General features: G+C 46.0%; 1 protein-coding gene across 1 annotated transcript in view; it reads right to left on the bottom strand.

The window, feature by feature from the left end:
- Positions 1-898: 898 nt before the first annotated feature.
- Positions 899-18,580, bottom strand: part of LOC141099665 (endoplasmic reticulum resident protein 44-like) — a 204,946-nt gene continuing 187,264 nt past the window's right edge. The window contains exon 6 of the mRNA XM_073587624.1: positions 899-9,348. Within this exon, the coding sequence (XP_073443725.1) occupies positions 9,229-9,348 (120 nt within the window). The 3' untranslated portion in view covers positions 899-9,228. The remainder of the gene's footprint in view (positions 9,349-18,580) is intronic.

Below are 18,580 nucleotides of genomic sequence, written 5' to 3'. Positions count from 1 at the left end.
AGAAGAAGAAGAAGAAAAGAAGAAGAAGAAGAAGAAGAAGAAGAAGAAGAAGAAGAAGAAGAAGAAGAAGAATAAAAGAAGAAGAAGAAAAGAAGAAAAGAAGAAGAAAAGAAGAAAAGAAGAAAAGAAGAAGAAAAGAAGAAAAGAAGAAGAAAAGAAGAAAAGAAAAAGAAAAGAAGAAGAAGGATACTGCTGCTGCTGCTGAAGATGATGAAGGAGAAAGTGTGGGAGAAGTAAAAAAGAAGGTGAAAAAAAGAAGGTGAAGAGCATGGAAGTAGTGAAACATACATATCTGACAAAAAATTAAAGACTTTAACATAGTCAATATCTTTGTAACTACGAACGTCTTTAAAAAAAAATAAAAAATACTGCGATTCCATTTGATTGGGCTAAACCTCTATGGCTTTAATGTCTCCTACACCTCCCACAATACATTCTACATTATTATTAGTTGGTTTTCTACATGTAGAATTAACCAACAGGGAAAGAAAGGGGTTTTTTTTTTAATTCCGATATTTCTGTTCCATTGACTTGAATGGGACTTCCGGGATCGGAATCGGCGATACCCGATACTTTTTTTTAGATCGGCCAATCCATTCCGATACGATATTTTTCAGTATCGGGTGGTATCACTCAACACTAATTATAATACATATTTACGGTAATTGCTGTGCACTGTCACTTTTTCATTCAGTATACATCTGTTGTCAGTCTTTATTCACACTTTTTGATATATTGCCCCACCCACCCTTTATGGAGTCATGGCTAATTTTTCTTAATATATTTATAGTATATCCATTGCATATATTTATTGTACATTTGTGATCTTCCTCATTACATACAGACTTTTTGGTACTGCCTCATATTGCACCTACTGTTCCCCTGCCATTTGTTTCTATCCTTTTTTTTTTATGTGATTCATGTGTTTAATGATTGCTTTTTTAGTCAAAGAACAGCCATTTTTGTTGCTTTATTACTTATTCATGTTTATGTTATCCAATGGATAGTTTTTGGGGTTAAACAATAACAGGAGACCAATTAGACTTAAAGAGTAACTGTTTTAAATTTTTAATACAATAAATCAATAATACACATGAAAATAAGAAACTTTGTAATTTATTTCATCAGATAAATCAGCTTCTGTCTTCTAGACAGATTTTTGACTGTGAAAACTTTATGGGTAAAATTGGTATTAGGTAGAGACAGATTGTTACAGTGGCACGTAAAATTTGGGCACCTGTGGTCAAAATTACTGTTATTGTAAACAGATAAGCAAGTTGAAGATGAAATGATCCCTAAACGGTCCGTGCAAAAATTTGGGCACCCTTGGAGATTTGTGTGCTCACTGCTCAGATAATTTTGATCAAGGTTTCAGAGCTTAACTAGCCTGTTAGGATTATGGCTCGTTCACCATTATCATTAGGAAAGGTGATCCAAATTTGCCAGCTTTTTAAAAACCCAGCCTCCTCTAACCTAACCACAGCACCCATAGGTTCTTTTAAGCAGCCGCCTAGCACTCTGAAAATGGTGGCAGCCCACAAAGCAGGAGAAGGCTATAAGAATATAGCAAAGCTTTTTCAAGTTTCCCTTTCCTCAGTTCGTAATGTAATTAAGAAGTGGAAGTTAACAGAAATAAAGGATATCAAAATAAGGTATGGAAGACCAAGGAAAATTTCAGAGAGCTGCTGGTAGGATTGCCAGAGAGGCAAATGAGAACCCCCGCTTGACTGCAAAACACCCTAAGATGATTTAGCAGAAACTGGGGTTTTGGTAAATTCTTCTACTGTTCAGAGACACCAATATGGCCTTCATGAAAGTATCATCAAAAGAAAACCTATTCTGCATCCGACCCATAAAATTCAGCGTCAGAAGTTTGCAACAGAACATCATTTTGGAAACAAGTCCTGTGGACTGATGAGGCTAAAATAGAACTCTTTGGTCACAATGATTACAAGATATGTGTGGAGAAAAATAGGTATTAGACCTACCGGCAATGATGTTTCCAGGAGTCCATTCTGACAGCACCATGGAGGACGTTCTCCTCCTCCTTACAGGGACAGGAAAAGCACACGAGAGGTTAAAAGGTCATGTCCCACCCCCTTTCCCTCAGTGATTTAACAAGTACCACAATGTGGATAATGCAAGTTACAGTTTAATGAAACAATCATATTACAGCATATGACAAGAAATAATCGTAAGATAACATAAATAGGGAGGGAACTACCCGTGCTGTCAGGATGGACTCCTGGAAACATCATTACCGGTAGGTCTAATACCTATTTTCCAGGACGTCCACCTGCCAGCACCATGGAGAGTACCAAAGCACCTCCTCAGGGTGAGATTACCGCCTGGAGAACTTTTCTCCCAAATGCAGTCTGTTGACCAGATAACACATCACGCTTATAGTGCTTACAGAATGTATTAAGGTTGGCCCAGGTTGCTGCTCTACAGATTTGATCGACCGAGGCCCCCGCCCGCTCGGCCCATGAGGCAGATACTGGCCTCGTAGAGTGGGCCTTTACGGAATTTGGCGGACTGGCGCCTTCGGCTTGGTAGGCGTCAGATTACTGAGGTAATCCATTGTGCGATGGACGCCTTAGAGGCTTTTTTCCTTTTATTTTTATCCCCAAAAAGGATGAACAGATTTGGGTCAATGCGCCAACTATTGGTGGCCTTAAGATAGTCTAGGACTGCGCGCCTCACATCCAGTGAGTGAAGACGCTGTTCCTTTTTATTACGGGGATTATCGCAGAAAGATGGTAACACTATCCCAAAGGTAGCCTCTTCTAAAAATATAAACCAGGAGATAAATGCCGGGTCCAATCTTAAGATTATACTGTCGTCTCTTATCTGTAGATATGGGTCCTTAGTGGACAGGGCCTGGATCTCACCTATTCTTTTGGCCGTAGTAATGGCTACCAGGAAGGCCGTCTTACGAGTAAGAGAAGAGATGGTTATTTTCTAGCTGGGGGCGTAGGGGTCTGTACAGAGAAACCTGAGTACCAGGCCCAGGTCCCAAGGCGGGGTGAGCTGCCTAATCGTGGGGCGCAGGCGCTGTGTAGCTCTTATGAATCTTATTATCCAGGGATGGGAAGCTAACTGGTAATCGAAGGCACTCAAGGCCGAGATCTGGACTTTTAGAGTGCTAGGCTTAAGGCCTTTATTAAACCCTGACTGCAAAAAATTTAGTATGCTAGGGAGGTCAGGGGTGCCTGCCACGAGATCGGACCTGCCACCCTCGAGACAGAATCTTTTCCATATCTTTCAATAGATTGCGGATGTCACCGGTTTCCTACTGGCCTGTAGGGTGGATATGACCTGATCCGACAACCGCTTTGCCTTCAGGATGTCCCTCTCAGGATCCAAGTCGATAGGTGGAGTCTTGCTGGGTTCGGGTGGTGGATCGGGCTCTGGTGAATGATGTCCTTCCACAGAGGTAGTTCGACTGGATTTCCTACTGCCATGGCTCCTAGCAGGGAAAACCAGCTCTTCCTTGACCAGTATGGAACGATCAACATCACTCTTGCGTGGTCCTCGCGTATCTTCCTGAGCACTGCCGGTATGAGAGCCAGTGGTGGGAACGCATAAGAGGAGATCTCCCCAAGTCTGGCTCAGGGGGTCTACAGCCTCCGGATGATCCGTCGGATTCAAGGAGTAGAATCTGGGGACCTTTGAGTTCTTTCGGCTTGCGAATAGATCTATACTGGGGGTCCCCCAACGCTGACAGATGGTTGAAGATTTCCCCGTTCAGTTCCCACTCCGTCGGGTGGATCTGTTGTCTGCTCAAGTAGTCTGCTACTTCGTTCTGGGAACCTTCTAAGTGTACTGCGGTCACTGATCTGACTGTTCGTTCTGCCCAAGTGAATATTCTTCCCGCCAAGGCCTGCAGTGGTTGATGTCTGGGCCCTCCTTGGTGCTTCAGGAATGCCACTGCTGTTACATTGTCGGATAATATGCGAACGTGACGATTCCTTAGTACCGCCTGGTTTCACCGCAGCGCTTCCCAGACCGCGTAGAGCTCTCTGAAATTGGAGGATCTGGTCCTGATGTCTACTGGACATCTTCCCTGGAAGATCTTCCCTCCTATGTGGGCTCCCCATCCCCATGTACTGGCGCCTGTGGTGACTACTACGTATGGAGAGGTTGTCCATAGTACGCCCACCTGAAGGTTTCTGGGCTGTGTCCACCACCGTAAGGACTCTTTCACCCGTTCTGGCAGCCATAGGGGTTTGTCGAGCGACGTCTGCCATCTGTCCCACTTTGCAAGCATCTCCCTCTGTAATGATCTCGAGTGGAACTGCGCCCACCGGACACATGGGATGCAGGCCGTCATGAGGCCCAAAACTTCCATTGCCGCTCCAACAGGTCTCCGACCCTGGCCTGAATAGATCTCTGCTTCCTCTCGGGTAGCCGGGATATTCTGCTGGCCGAGTCTAGAAGGACTCCGAGAAATACTTTCTTTGTCTCTGGACTGAGGTCCAACTTCGTCCAATTGATCACCCAGCCGAGGGACTCCATTACGGTCGTTGCTCTGCTTCTGTCTCGAATGAGCGCTTCTTCTGATCTTGCCACAAGTAGGAAGTCGTCTAGATATGGAATGATCACGACACCTTGATCCCTCAGGTAGGCCACCATCTCCACCACCAGCTTTGTAAAGATTCTGGGAGCTGAAGCTAACCCAAATGGAAAGCACTGGAACTGGAAGTGGCAGGTCCAGGCTGGCAAACTGACCGCAAACCTTAGTAGCCTCTGGGATAAGGGATGGATAGGGACCTGATAGTATGCCTTCTTTAGGTCTAGGGTGCACATGACTGCGTCCCTGTCTATTAGGAGTATTGCGGATCGGATTGATTCCATCCGGAATCTCTTGTACCTGACCCAGGCATTTAGTGGCTTCAGGTTTATGATGGTGCGGGCCTCGCCGGATGGTTTTGCGATCGAGAACAGGGAAGAGTAATGCCCTCTTCCCCTTTCCGTCGGAGGAACTGGTACTATCACTTTTTAGTTGACCATGTCCAGAAGATCCGTCCACATTGCGGAGTCCGCCTGGACAATGGTGGGGGCAATATATCTGTCGGGGGAGGAGAGTAGAGCTCTATACTGTAGCCCTCCGCGATGGTTCTGAGGACCCACTGATTTTGGGTGATCCGGGACCAGTTTGCTGCGAAGTGACGCAGTCTCCCCCCAATACCTATGGCGTCATTGCCTCCTAGATCTGGATGTTGACGCGAACAGGGAACCCTTGTTACTTCCACCTTGGCTATAGGAGCTCCTATATGAGCCTCTATTGGACCTAGCCTGACCCCTGAAATCAGTCTGTCTCCTAGAGAAGGAGCCTCTCCAAAAGGACTGGGGCCGCTTGGGATTTTCCTCTAGGAACCCTTTATTTTTGTCGGACACTAGCTCTAGAATGTTATCTAGGGCTGGACCAAATACCCTCAGGCCCGAGAAGGGGATAGCGCATAGCTTTGTTTTAGAGGTGTTATCTCCTGACCAGGATTTAAGCCAGACTGCTCTTCGGGCTGCATTAGATAGGGAGCTGTTTCTGGCTGCAAACCTCACTGACTCCGCCGACGTATCCGACAGGAACGCCGTGGCCGATTTCATAAAGGGGAAGTGATGCTAGGATCTCTGATCTAGGGGTCTTGTTGGTTAGGTGCTCCTCCAACTGCCCCATCCACAAAAACATAGACCTGGCCACTGAGGTGGCTGCTATGTTGGCCCTAATAAGAGCCGCCGACGTCTCCCATGTTCTTTTTAACAAGATGAACGCCTTCCTATCCATCGGGTCTCGGAGACTTGACGAGTCCTCAAATGGGATGGCAGTCTTCTTGGTAACCCTGGCTACTGGAACGTCTATTTTAGGGACTTCGTCCCATGCCCGTGTTTCCTCGGGATCAAAAGGCAGTCTGTTCTTAAAGTCTCGGGAGAGTATCAACCGACGTTCTGCCTCTTTCCACTCCTCCTGGACCATCGTCTTGATGTGCTCACTTACGGGGAACACGACCTGTCTCCGAGCCACCAGTCCTCCAAACATTAAGTCCTGTCTGGACTGCGGTTTAGGGATTTCCTCCATTTGCATAGTATTTCTGACTGCCTGGACCAACTCGTCAGTGTCCTCCAGTCTAAACAGGTACTTCCTGCCTTGATCCTGTCTATCCCCCGGGATCTCGCCTTCTTCCTCCTGATCTGAATCACGGAAGTCGGACTCCTCGCTAGGGCTTGCTTCTGAAAGTGGATCTGCTTCCCACCTCGGGCGCTTGCGGCTCGGCCCTGGGCTGGGGGACTGACGCTGTGCGAGGCTGGCTCTAGAGGCCTGGACTTCCTCCCTTATCAATGATCTCATCTCGGAAAGGAGGGATGGTTGTTCCTCGCCTATGACCCTTGAGGTACAGGGCCCGCATAGGGTCTTGTTATAGGTGTCTGGCAGCTTTACCCTGCATACAGGACATCGGACCGACTTGGAGGTGGCTTTAGCCGGGTCCTTCACCCCAGAGGGGGATTCTGCTGGGGTTCCTTTATCCTAATAATACAAGATGGGGTAACTGTCTCAGTCCCGGGCTACGGAAATGGGTATGGGGAGGGTGGTCTGCGCCATGCGCACTTACCCCTCCACCTGCCGGAGCGTTTCCTTCCATCCTGCGCGATCTGTGTTTCCAGAGCGATGTGGGCCTCTGGGGCGCGCGCTGGAATTCAAACCCGGCGTCAGACGTCACCGGACATGACGCGCGAACTCTCGCGATAGGCCGCCTCCTTCCATTTCCTGCCTGGGCTGCGCCTGCGCCTGTTCTCCTGCCGCCGGTGCCCGCTCGGCCAGCCGCCTGCGGGGAGCCGACCCCCGCCTGCTATGGCAGACTGCTGGAGCCGAATGGCAGCCTCGTTCCTGCACCGACCGCGCGGTCTTTCTGTCGGTGCTCGCTCGGCCAGCCGCCTATGGGGAGCCGACCTTCGCCTACTATGGCTGTGTATCCTGGAGCCGAGAGCCTCCCACAGGGAGGAATGGCTCCCTCCAGGAGCATCGTCCTGCTCCTGGCCTTTGGAGCAGAGGGACTCCCCCTCGGGGAGTTTCGGCCCCGGGACCTCTTGACAGGGGAAGGATTGGACTGGCCGCACGATCCCCTGAGCCCCTCCGGTAAGTTCACAGCGGTCTCTCGTGTGTCCCTCCGTGCAGGGACAGGAAAACACTGAGGGAAAGGGGGTGGGACATGACCTTTTAACCTCTCGTGTGTTTTTCCTGTCCCTGTAAAATACAAAGCAATAGGTGAAAATATAAAATATAACCTTTAATAAATAATTTAAAATTACTAATTAAGTGTCACCCTATGAAGGTGAAAAACAGCATACAGCTGCTTATCAAGCATTCATGCCTATATTCAAAGTAGCCAAGCCTGAATATAGGGATGTAGATGGTCACCCAAAACAAATCTCTATATGGGTGTACATAAACATCTATGGGTTACGGCAGATGAGAGCACTTTCCCATAAATGCCATGACCCTTTTGCATATATATATATGTGAAAGAAATGCAAATTTGGTCAAAAAAGGTCACCAAGGACCAAAGAGTGACAGTCAGGTGAGTATAATGAAATGAGGAACAATCTCACCCAATAGATGGATGGGCCAGGAGTCCGAGAGAATCCTCCATTCAATCCAACTGGAGAAAGCAATAGGGGAAGACAATACCCTGTCACATCCCTAACGTCTGAATAAGGCTCAAACCCCAGACTCCTGCCCTAACAAGGGCAGTCCACGGCTGACCCTCACAACACATGCCCTGCACTTTCCCTAAGGCGATGTCCCGACGCGTTTCATCCAAGTACAATCATCTGGGGACTAAACTTGTAAAGTGCCATAGTGCTGATGATAAGAGAGAAACTTCCACTCCCTATGCTGTCCCTATGCTCCTGTCAATTAAATTTCAATGAATTCTTGATGAAAACATAACACCATCTGTAAAAAGCTGAAAAGAACATGGCTTCTACAAATTGATAATGATCCTAAAAACGCGTAATAGTGAAAAACAGACTACCTCAAATGGTGCAAGCTGAAGGTTTTACAACAGCCCTAACAGACCCCTGATCTGAAACTCATTTAAAATGCGTGGCTAGACCTCAAAATAGCAGTGAATGCAAGACGTCCCAGGAATTTCTCAGTACTACCGTGTTTCCCCGAAAGTAGGACCCTCCCGAAAGTAAGACAGGGTGGGGGTTACGGGGGGGTCCTTCAATGTAAGGCCTCCCCCGAATGTAAGGCAGGGTTGGGGGCCGCTGTGAAATGTAAGGCCCTTACCTTTGGGCCGCCGCTGTCCCCCATTGGGTCCCCAGGCTCCAGAGGTGTCCTCAGGTGCAGCTGGGCGGGTCCAGCGCTCATGGGGTTAACTCGCCGTGTTAACCCCGCAATCCGCCCAGCTCAACAGCTCATTGGCCGCCCCTGTTCCCCACGTCACCGCCGGCCCCCGGCTCGAGCACTGATTGGTCCAGCAGCTCGGGCTGTAATTGGCCACCCCAGCCCCACGTCACCGCTGTTTCCCTGCTGATTGGCACAGCGTTACCTGCAGCACAGGCCTTCCGCACCCACAGCCGCACCGCAGAGGAAAACGTCCAGCATTTAAAAACCAAGTAGGGAAACATGTACTGTATAGGGTATGGGGCTGTGTGCAGTGGGATACGGCACTGTTATGGGGTGTGGGGCTGTGTGCAGTGGGATACGGCACTGTTATGGGGTGTGGGGCTGTGTGCAGTGGGATACGGCACTGTTATGGGGTATAACAGCATGTTAATAAATGTTAATTTATTGGTTAAAAAGAAATTGTCATTTTTTTTCGGCTAATGTAAGACCTCCCCCGAAAGTAAGACAGGGTGGGACTTTTTGGGGTAAAATTAATGTAAGACAGGGTCTTACTTTCGGGGAAACACGGTAACCATGCAGAGTATTTTGATGTGCTCGGAGATTGTTTGTCCACGCAGTTGCATGATTTGCGGCTGCTAGCCATCCTGAATACATGAGGGGATTGCCTGTTTGTTAGGAATTCCACACATGTATTCAACCTGTCTAGCAGCCACAAATCATGCAGCTGCGTGGACAAACACTAAATCTCCGAGCATGCCAAAATACTCGGACATCACCCGAGCAACGAGTATACTCGCTCATTACTAGTCAGTATATTTAGAGACACAAAACACAGTGTTAGGTTTAATATACAATTAAGATTCTGTACTTTAGATCACTTACCCCAAAGTGGCAATAAATACACAATCATCATGCAAAATGTTTGATACTTTTACAAATGTTCGATAGTTGTCAGATTCATTGGTTTCAAAAAAACCAATTATTGTCCTTTTACTGCGCTGTAATAAAACACAAGATTGTAGTAAGTACATATGGCATTATAAGAATAATAGTCCTACAAAAAAAAAAAATACTTTTAGATTTAATGGACAGATGTTTTGGTCTTAACTATGCAACAAACCATAAGCAAGAGGCAGAAACTGGAGAATCTGATCTTTCTTTTCTAGTGGTGCATTTGTGTGGAAGCAACTTGTACTATGAAGAGTTCACAATTTGTTAACTGCTCACTGAACAGTCGCAACGTATGTAAATTTTGACTGTTCACTATGCAGAAAACAGACAACTGCAGACAACTGTACAGTCACTGTACTGTACTGTCAGTAGGATCCACCTTTCTAAGGCATTTATATGGGTATGGAGATCATAGGAAACTAAATGAATGGATACCTGCATGTATGTGATCGGTAATCTTATTCTGTATAAATCCATCATTTTCTTATATGTAAATGAGCTGTTCTAGGCCATGAGCTGGACACTGATCTACATGAGAATCTGCCTCCAGAGCTTATTTTGGTAAGGGAAGTGAAAATTGGTAAAGGGGTATTACTAGTGTGATATATAATGGCTGCTCTCACTGCAGAGCGGTGTATGATTATAACTGACAATCTGCAAGTGTCTTAATAGTGGGGCTTGGGGTCAGAATCAGAGCGCTGAGGAATTTGCCCTAACTTCCATATAGGAGATCCCATTAAGAGAGGCCTGGGGTCAAAACCAAAGAGCTGGATGGATTTGCCTTGACTTGCATACAATTGATCCCTTTAGCCCTTCCTTACCGCTGACGGAATAGTATGTCATCGGTAAGAATCCCCTGCTTGGAAGTGGGCTCCGGCGGTGAGCCTACCTCAAAGCCGCGACATGTCAGTATATAAACAGCAAAGCTGACAGTGGGCATTTAACTAGTACTTCCGGCCGCCAGGCCGGAAGTGAGCGCATCACCGACGTCACGTGATCGTGGGTAGGCGACGCATTGCCTGGATAACCAGAGGTCTCATAGAGACCTCTATGGTTGTTGCAGGCACATTGCTGTGAGCGCCGCACGGTGGTCGGTGCTCACAGCAATGCAATAAATCTGCCACATATGGGCGATCTGCTCATCGCCCATATGTAGCAGAGCCGATCAAGTGTCGCATGCTTCTAGCTTCCCATGGTGGCTATTGAATCATGCTAAAAGTAAAAAAAAAGGGTTTAAAGATTAAAAAAAAAAAAATAAATAAAAAAAACCTAAAAAGTTCAAATCAACACCCTTTCACCCCAATCAAAATAAAACAATAAAAAAAAGTCACATATACACATTTGATAACGCCGAGTTCAGAATCGCCCGATCTATCAATAAAAAAAAGGATTAACCCGATCGCTAAACGGCGTAGCGATAAAAAAATTCAAAACGCCAGAATTTCGTTTTTTAAAATGCAATATCGGGCGATCAAAAGAACGTATTTGCACAAAACAGTGGTATCATTAAAAATGTCAGCCCAGCACGCAAAAAATAAGCCCCCACCCGACCCCAGATCACGAAAAATGGAGACGCTACGGGTCTCAGAAAATTGTGCAATTTTTTTTTTTCCAGCAAATTTTGGAATTTTTTCCTCCACTTAGATAAAAGAGAACATACACGTTTGGTGTCTATGAACTCATAATGACCTGGAGAATCATAATGGCAAGTTAGTTTTAGCATTTAGTGAACCTAGAAAAAAAGCCAAGCAAAAAACAAGTGTGGGATTGCACTTTTTTTGCAATTTCACCGCACTTGGAAATTTTTTCCCGTTTTCGAGTACAAGACATGGTAAAACCAATGGTGTTATGCAAAAGTACAACTCGTCCCACAAAAAATAAGCCCCCACATGGCCATATTGAAGAAAAAGTAAAGTTATGGCTCTGGAAAGAAGGGAAGCGCAAAACTAAAAATGCTCCGTGAGTGAAGGGGTTAATAGAAGCCTGAACGCTGAGGGATTTGCCCTAACTTCCATACTGGAGATCCCTTTAAGAGGGTAGATGTGCCTATGGGATGGAGGATGTGTGATGGGTATATAGGCACGGGAGGAGGGGATTTGTTGTGAATTCCCTTGCTCGGACTTCTGAGCTGAAGCTCCCTCTGCTCCCTCTGGTGGTTACTGGGAGTAGTGGAGCTGGCCAGGTTGATGGAAGTTTCCCACCTGACGACGATAATTGAGAAGCTGGGATTATTGGCTGGGAGCATATAATTGAGCTGGCTGCGCTTGGTGGTTGCTGGTGATTTCCTCCTTGTGCATTTGGAGTTCTTTTGTTTCCTGCCTGATCTGCGTGGTTCATTAAGTGATTCTTTTGCTAATCCTTTGCATCTAATCTGGTTGTCGCTTTCCTTTTTTTTTTGCTTTCTGCTTTGTTGCTAGGGTTCATCGTACTCCCTGCTGGGGGCAGCGCTGGGCCCCGCTCCATATGTTACAGCTTGTATCTGTTTGTTCAGTCCCCTGTTTTGTTAGTATCTTTTGCTTTGCTTCCAGTTCATACCAGAGTGCTGACCTAGCGGGAGTGAGGTCATGTGGCCTCAGGTTTTTTGTAATTCAGATGTGTTGGATTTTTTTAGGTTTTTATGCGCGATTGCAGACAGTATCTTTTCTGTCCTGTCTAGACAGCTTGGGCCCCACCGTTTGCTCAGTCTGTTCTCAGCCTGTGTTTGTGTCTCATCGTGTCTCACCGACAATATATGTTTGGAGGCTGTCTATTCCTTTGGGGATCTGCTCCGGGGCAGTATAGATTTCATCTTTCTGGCTTTAGGCTTGGTTAGTTCTCTGGCTGTGCCGAAGCGTCTAGGGCATCGTAGGAATGCTCCACGGCTCCTGTTAGTTGTGTTGATAGGATCAGGGGTCTGCAATCCGCTTAGTTACCAACCTCTCTGGTTTCCTGGTGGCTTAGCCTGTTCCTGCCATCCTCCTCGGTGACCCATTCATAACAGAATCACCAGCCAAACCGTAGACTCTAGGGTACGCAAAAGGAAGAATTATAGAAAAAAAAAGTGTCAGAATTTTTTTATATATTTTTTCCTCTTTTTCTCTGGGGCCGTAGGAGGATTTTTTCCTTAATGGAGACAAAGCTATTGCCCGATCGTGTTGAGCAGCTCGTTGCTGAGGTGCGTGGAATTTCTGCCTATCTCGTTCAATCATCTGCTGTAGAACCAAAGATCCCTACTCCTGATGTGTTTTTGGGGGATCGGTCAAAATTTTTAATTTCAAGAATAACTGTAAACTATTTCTTGCTTTGAAACCTAATTCATCAGGGAGCTCGGTGCAGCAGGTTAAAATTGTCATCTCTCTGCTGCACGGCGATCCCCAGGATTGGGCTTTTTCTCTGACTCCTGGAGATCCTATTCTGGCTAAGGAAGATGCGTTTTTTCAGGCCCTGGGGTTGTTGTATGATGAACCTATTGCTATTGATCAAGCTGAGAAAACCTTATTGGCATTGAACCAGGGTCAGGATGCTGCGGAGTTATATTGCCAGAAGTTCTGAAAGTGGGCAGTCCTTACTAAATGGAATGATGATGCCCTAGCAGCTCTCTTTCGGAAAGGTCTGGCAAAAACTGTAAAAGATGTTATAGTGCGATTTCCTGCCCCTCTGGTCTTAACGACTCCATGTCATTAGCCATTCAAAATGATTGACGTTTACGTGAACATAAAAGTACGCGAGAGACGGTGCTGCCTTTTGAACAAATTTCTGAACCCATGCAATGTAATAGGGTTTTGTCTAGGGTGCAAAGTCAAGAGTTCAGAAGGCGTAATAAGTAATGCTTCTTTTGTGGGGACGCCTCATGTTATTTCCGTCTGCCCTAAACGAGAAAAACGTTTTGCTCATGCATTTGCGATGGGCAGTGTACAGCCTAAGTTCCTGTTGGCAGTTACCTTGATCTGCTCCTTGTCTACATTTTCTGCTAAGGCCTTTGTTGATTCAGGAGCAGCCTTGAATCTGATGGATCTTGACTTTGCCAAACATTGCGATTTCCCCATGGTGCCCCTGAGAGGGATTGATGCTACCCCTTTGGCGGAGAATAAACCCCAGTTTTGGACCCAGGTAATAATGCGGGTCGCCCAGGACCATCAAGAGAATTGTAAATTTTTGGTGTTGCACAATTTACATGATATTATTGTTTGGGTTTTTTCTTGGTTGCAAACCTATAATCTTGTTTTGGATTGAAAGTCTGTGTCTGTGGTGAGTTGGGGTTGTCAATGTGTTCTTTGTGACACTCCTGTTTTTTCCACCTCTCCCCAGTCTCAAGATGTTCCTGACTATTTCGCTGATTTTTCTGATGCATTTAGTGAGAATAGGTCCGAGTCTTTGCCTCCTCATAGGAGTTATGACTGCGCAATTAGGTTAATGCCCGGTTGTAAATTTCCCAAGGGTCAGTTTTTCAACTTATCGGTACCTGAACATGATGCTGTGCGATCTTATATGAAGGAATCATTGGAGAAGGGCCATATCAGACCACCCTCTTCTCCTTTGGGTGCTGTTTTTTTTTGTGGCCAAAAAAGATGGCTCATTAAGGCCATGTATTGACTATCGTTCCCTTAACAAAATCACTGTTAAATATCAGTACCTGTTACCCCTGACTTCTGATTTATTTTCCAGAGTTAAAAGTGCTTATTGGTTTACCAAACTTGACCTCAGGGGGGCGTATAATCTTATTCGCATCAATCACGGGGATGAATGGAAGGCCGCGTTTAATACTCCAGAGGGACATTTTGAGTAATTGGTGATGCCTTTTGCGCTCACTAATGACCCTTCCGTCTTCCAATCTTTTATGAACAATATTTTCCGTGACCTTGTGGAAAAGTTTTTGATTATCTGGATGATATTTTGATTTTTTCTAGTGATTGGTATTCTCATGTGGAACATGTCCGGACTGTGTTCCGGATTTTGAGGGAAAATACTCTGTAACTTAAGGGATCAAAATGTCTTTTTGGTGTACAGAGGATTTCATTTTTGGGATTCACTCCCATTTCAGGTGGAAGTAGATGCTTCTGAGATTGGTGCAGGAGCCGTTTTGTCTCAAAGAGATCCAGTAACCTCTAAGATGAATCCCTGTGCCTTCTTTTCTCGAAAATTTTCTCCATCTGAACGTAACTATGACGTGGGGAATTGGGAATTGTTGGCCATGAAGTGGGCATTTGAAGAGTAGAGACATTAGTTGGAGGGAGCTAGACATCAAGTTGTGGTCCTCACCGATCACAAGAATTTGATTTATCTTGAATTAGCCAAGCGCTTGAATCCTAGACAGGCTAGGTGGGCCTTGTTTTTCATGCGTTTTAATTTTGTGGTCTCCTTTCTTCCGGGCACTAAGAATGTTAAGGCGGACGCTCTTTCTAGGAGTTTCTTTGCGGATTCTTTTGATGTAACTGAGCCTACAACCATTCTAAATGTGGGTGCAGTTCTTTCCGTTATTTCTCCTGATTTGAGACGTGCCCTGGAGGAATTTCAGGAGGATAAACCTGAATGATGCCCTATGGGAAAATTGTATGTCCCTGACAAGTGGAGGAAAAGAGAAATGTCTGAAATTCATGGCTCCACGATGGCTGGTCATCCAGGTATCTTTTGGTACCAGAGATTTGGTGAGTCGGTCTTTTTGGTGGCCTGCCTTATCTCGTGATGTCAGAAATTTTGTGCAGTCCTATGGGACTTGTTCTCGGTCTAAGCCATGTTCTCACGCTAGTGGTTTGTTGATGCCCCTGCCAGTGCCCAGGAGGCCATGGACCCATATCTCAATGGATTTTATCTCTGATCTCCCTGTCTCTCAGAGAATGACTGTTATTTGGGTGATCTGTGATAGATTTTCTAAGATGGTCCATCTTGTACCACTCCCAAAGTTGTTATCTTTTTCCGAGTTGGTGCCCTTGTTTTAACAACTGGTTCGTTTGCACAGGATTCTTGAGAACATTGTGTCGGACAGAGGGGTCCAATTTGTTTCCAGATTTTGGAGAGCTTTTTGTTCCAAACTGGGAATTCAGTTGTCTTTCTCCTCTGCATTTCATCCTCAGACCAATGGGCAGACTGAGAGAACAAACCAGATTTTTGAGTCTTATTTGAGATGTTTCATATCTGTTCATCCTCGATTTTCTTCGGGGCAGGTGGAAGCTTCTGCCCAGGTGTGGATTCTGTGGTAGAGAGAATGCAAATTTGGGACCAAGCAGTGGATAAGTTGTCCCACTCTCAGGAAAAGGCCCAACAGTTTTCCAACCGGCATAGGACCATTGGTCCCCGGTTTAAAGTGGGTGATATGGTTTAGTTGTCCTACAAAATTATTCCTGTGATGAAGGAGTTAACTGCTCCTACCCCCCCAGGGCCTGTAAGCAGATTGAAGAAAGCAGGATTTAGTGCTCCAATGTTGAATAGCAAGGCCTTTTAGTATGATAATGAGAGAGGAGGAATATATATAGATATGAGTACCATCGTGAACGCAGACAACGTATAATACAAAAGAACAAATCGCCCCTCTTTATCTACCACCACCCGATTACATGAAAATTGAGCACCCCGTCTAATTAGTATGCTGACACCTCTAGAGTACTGGGAGTATGTAGAATATCCAATATCCACCTTTTATCCAGAATAATAAGTGTTTCACGTGTAAGGTGCATCTCTTGCAAGCAAATTACAGTTGGTTTGCGGTCCATAATAAAAGAAAAAAAAAAAAAAAAAAAAAAATCGCCTGTCTTTTTACTGGAGATTTCATCCCTCTAACATTCCAGCTAAGAATTTTAACGTCCCCCATAATTGGTATTTTTAAACTTAAACAACAATATCCAACTAATCTTAGCTAAATACCTTTGGACATATGTGCACCTATCAAAGGACCTAACACCCCCCCAATTCCCTCCCTCCCCCCAATAACACATCCCAACGTAACTCTCAACCGTATTAGGCCCATCCCAAAGAAGGACAATGTTATCCCCCTTAAAATGTATAAAGCCAAATACCGGGCGCTTTAGTTCCTATCTCGCCCCCCACATATTTCAGGATAATGCCACACGGCACAAAGCAACCATCTAGACACAGGAACAGCTCAAAACGTCCAGAACGTCCAAAAGATTCTTGTTTCTTCGCCACAGTCCTCCACCTCCCTTCTTAGATGTTGTTCGTTCAGATCCAACCAACCATTCAGCTGCCTCTGTAGCTTCCAGAAAAAAAATGAGATTTGTTCCCAACTTTGACCCGCAATTTGGCCGGGAAGATCATAGAGTACTTGAGGTCAAGAGCCCTCAGTCGTTTTTTAATATCAACAAATTGAGCTCTCATTTTTTGCACTTTCGGTGAAAAATCCAGATAGAACGAAACTCTAGAACCATCAATAGTTAGATCAGGGTGGTCTCTTGAGAACCGAAGAATACTGACCAAGTCTCTGTAGTGAAGTATTTTAGCCAGGATGGGTCTTGGTGGATGGCCAGGGGGAGGGGGACGAGCCGGGACCCTATGAGCGCGCTCCACCGCATACAAGCGAGTCAGATTGTCTGGCCCAACTTTTTCCCTTAACCAGGCTTCGATAAAAGTAGTAGGGTTTTTGCCCTCGCAGCGCTCCGGGACACAGACAATATGGACATTATTGCACCTGAACCTGTGTTCCAGGTCATCCGTTTTATTCCATACAGCAGCAAGATCTTTTTTGAGCTCCTTATTATGCTGCGCAGAGTTAGAGACTGTATTTTCCACCACACCAACTCTTTTTTCTAATTGCCCAGTTCTGTCCTTAACTGTGTGGAGATCATATTTTACATTCTGCATTGACTCCTGTAGAAAGCCCAGCTGAGTGAGCACATTAGTAATGGCTGATCCACATTGCATAACAGCCACCAGCACATCTTTTATAGTGGGATTCAACCTGCAGCTTCAGCGCTGTGAGCAGTTTCTTATTTTGCTCCACCAGTTCTCCCCAGCTAGCCAGAGCCTCCTGGTTCCTCTGCCCTCCAGCACTCTCAGTCTCCTCCTCACCCTCTTCACTCATCCCCCGCTCTGTACCTTCTCCTTCGGTGCCTGGATCTTCTCCAGCTGTTTGAGGAGATTCCTTCTCCATTTCCTCCACTCGGGCAAATCGCTGCAGACGAGCCGCTACTTCTCTATTTCTGGCTGCACTATCAGCTTCTGCATCTGCCAAAGCACGCACTGAAGAAGCGGTGCCATCTTGGAAACCAGAGGCCATCTCTCCTGCAATCCTCGTTGACCTTTTTTCGGCATGTTGCACACCAGAAATGCTCCCACGATGGCCCTACGACCTCCACCAGTCCCCAGGGCCTCTCCACAGGTAATTACCAGCTGTGCTGTGGGGATTTAGCAGCAGTAATTAACTAGGACATGCGGGAGCTCTGCAGGCACACAGCCTCCTCACATGCTGCTAGGCCACGCCCCCCCAGGCGATACTCTTAGCTGACGAGTTCCTCAGGTGCTTTGTGGTATCGAGTCATGTAATTCATAACCACCAAGATGTATTGATGGCCTTGTGCTGACTTAACAAGTGGATCCACCAAGTCCATAGCGATTCTCTCAAAGAAAATTTCTAGCACCAACAATGGGACTAAGGGTCTTCTAAAGTGAGACACAGGGACAGTTATCTGACAGGTAGGGCAAGACCTACAGTAATCTAGAATCTCGCAATAACAACCTGGCCAATAAAATCTCGGCAGTAGTCTCTCTTGGGTTTTCTCTAGCCCTAGATGACCCCCCAGAATATGTGCATGGGCCATATCTAGAACCCTCCGCCGGTACGATGTCAGAAATAGCAGATGTTGCACAATTTCTCCACCCCTCAGTTTAGTCACCCAATACAGTAGCTCATTAGTCACTGCAAAATGAGGGAACCTGGTGTCAGTCCCGCATCTTGAGCAACCCCATTACATACAGTGACATTTTCAAAAGCATACTTCAATGTGAGATCTCTAAGCAGAGCATTCCCAAAGTTCTCATTGTGAACCTCTAAGTCAGGGAAGCCAGGCTCCTCTGTCACCATCTCGTCCTCCTCTCTTGCAAGGAGACATAAAGGAAACTCCTCCATCTTTAATTTCGTCGGAGCATCCTCCAGAGGGGCCTAGCTTTTCATCGAGACACACTGTGCAGCCCCCTTTCCCCACAAGTTCCAAAACAGCGAAAAATCCCTCCCCAGGATGACCGGATTGATTAAGTCTTTTATTACCCCAACCTCATAGGACTTGTTACCACAGTCTGTTCCCATGGTCACTCTGGCTACAGGGTAGTTCTTGGCATCTTCGTGTATGTAGC

The sequence above is a fragment of the Dendrobates tinctorius genome, unplaced genomic scaffold (assembly GCF_039654945.1).
Source record: "Dendrobates tinctorius isolate UK_male_01 unplaced genomic scaffold, ASM3965494v1 ptg000100l, whole genome shotgun sequence".
Classification (NCBI taxonomy): Eukaryota; Metazoa; Chordata; class Amphibia; order Anura; family Dendrobatidae; genus Dendrobates; species Dendrobates tinctorius.
The sequence above is the reverse complement of the archived record's forward strand: the minus strand, read 5'-3'. Positions and strand labels throughout refer to the sequence as shown.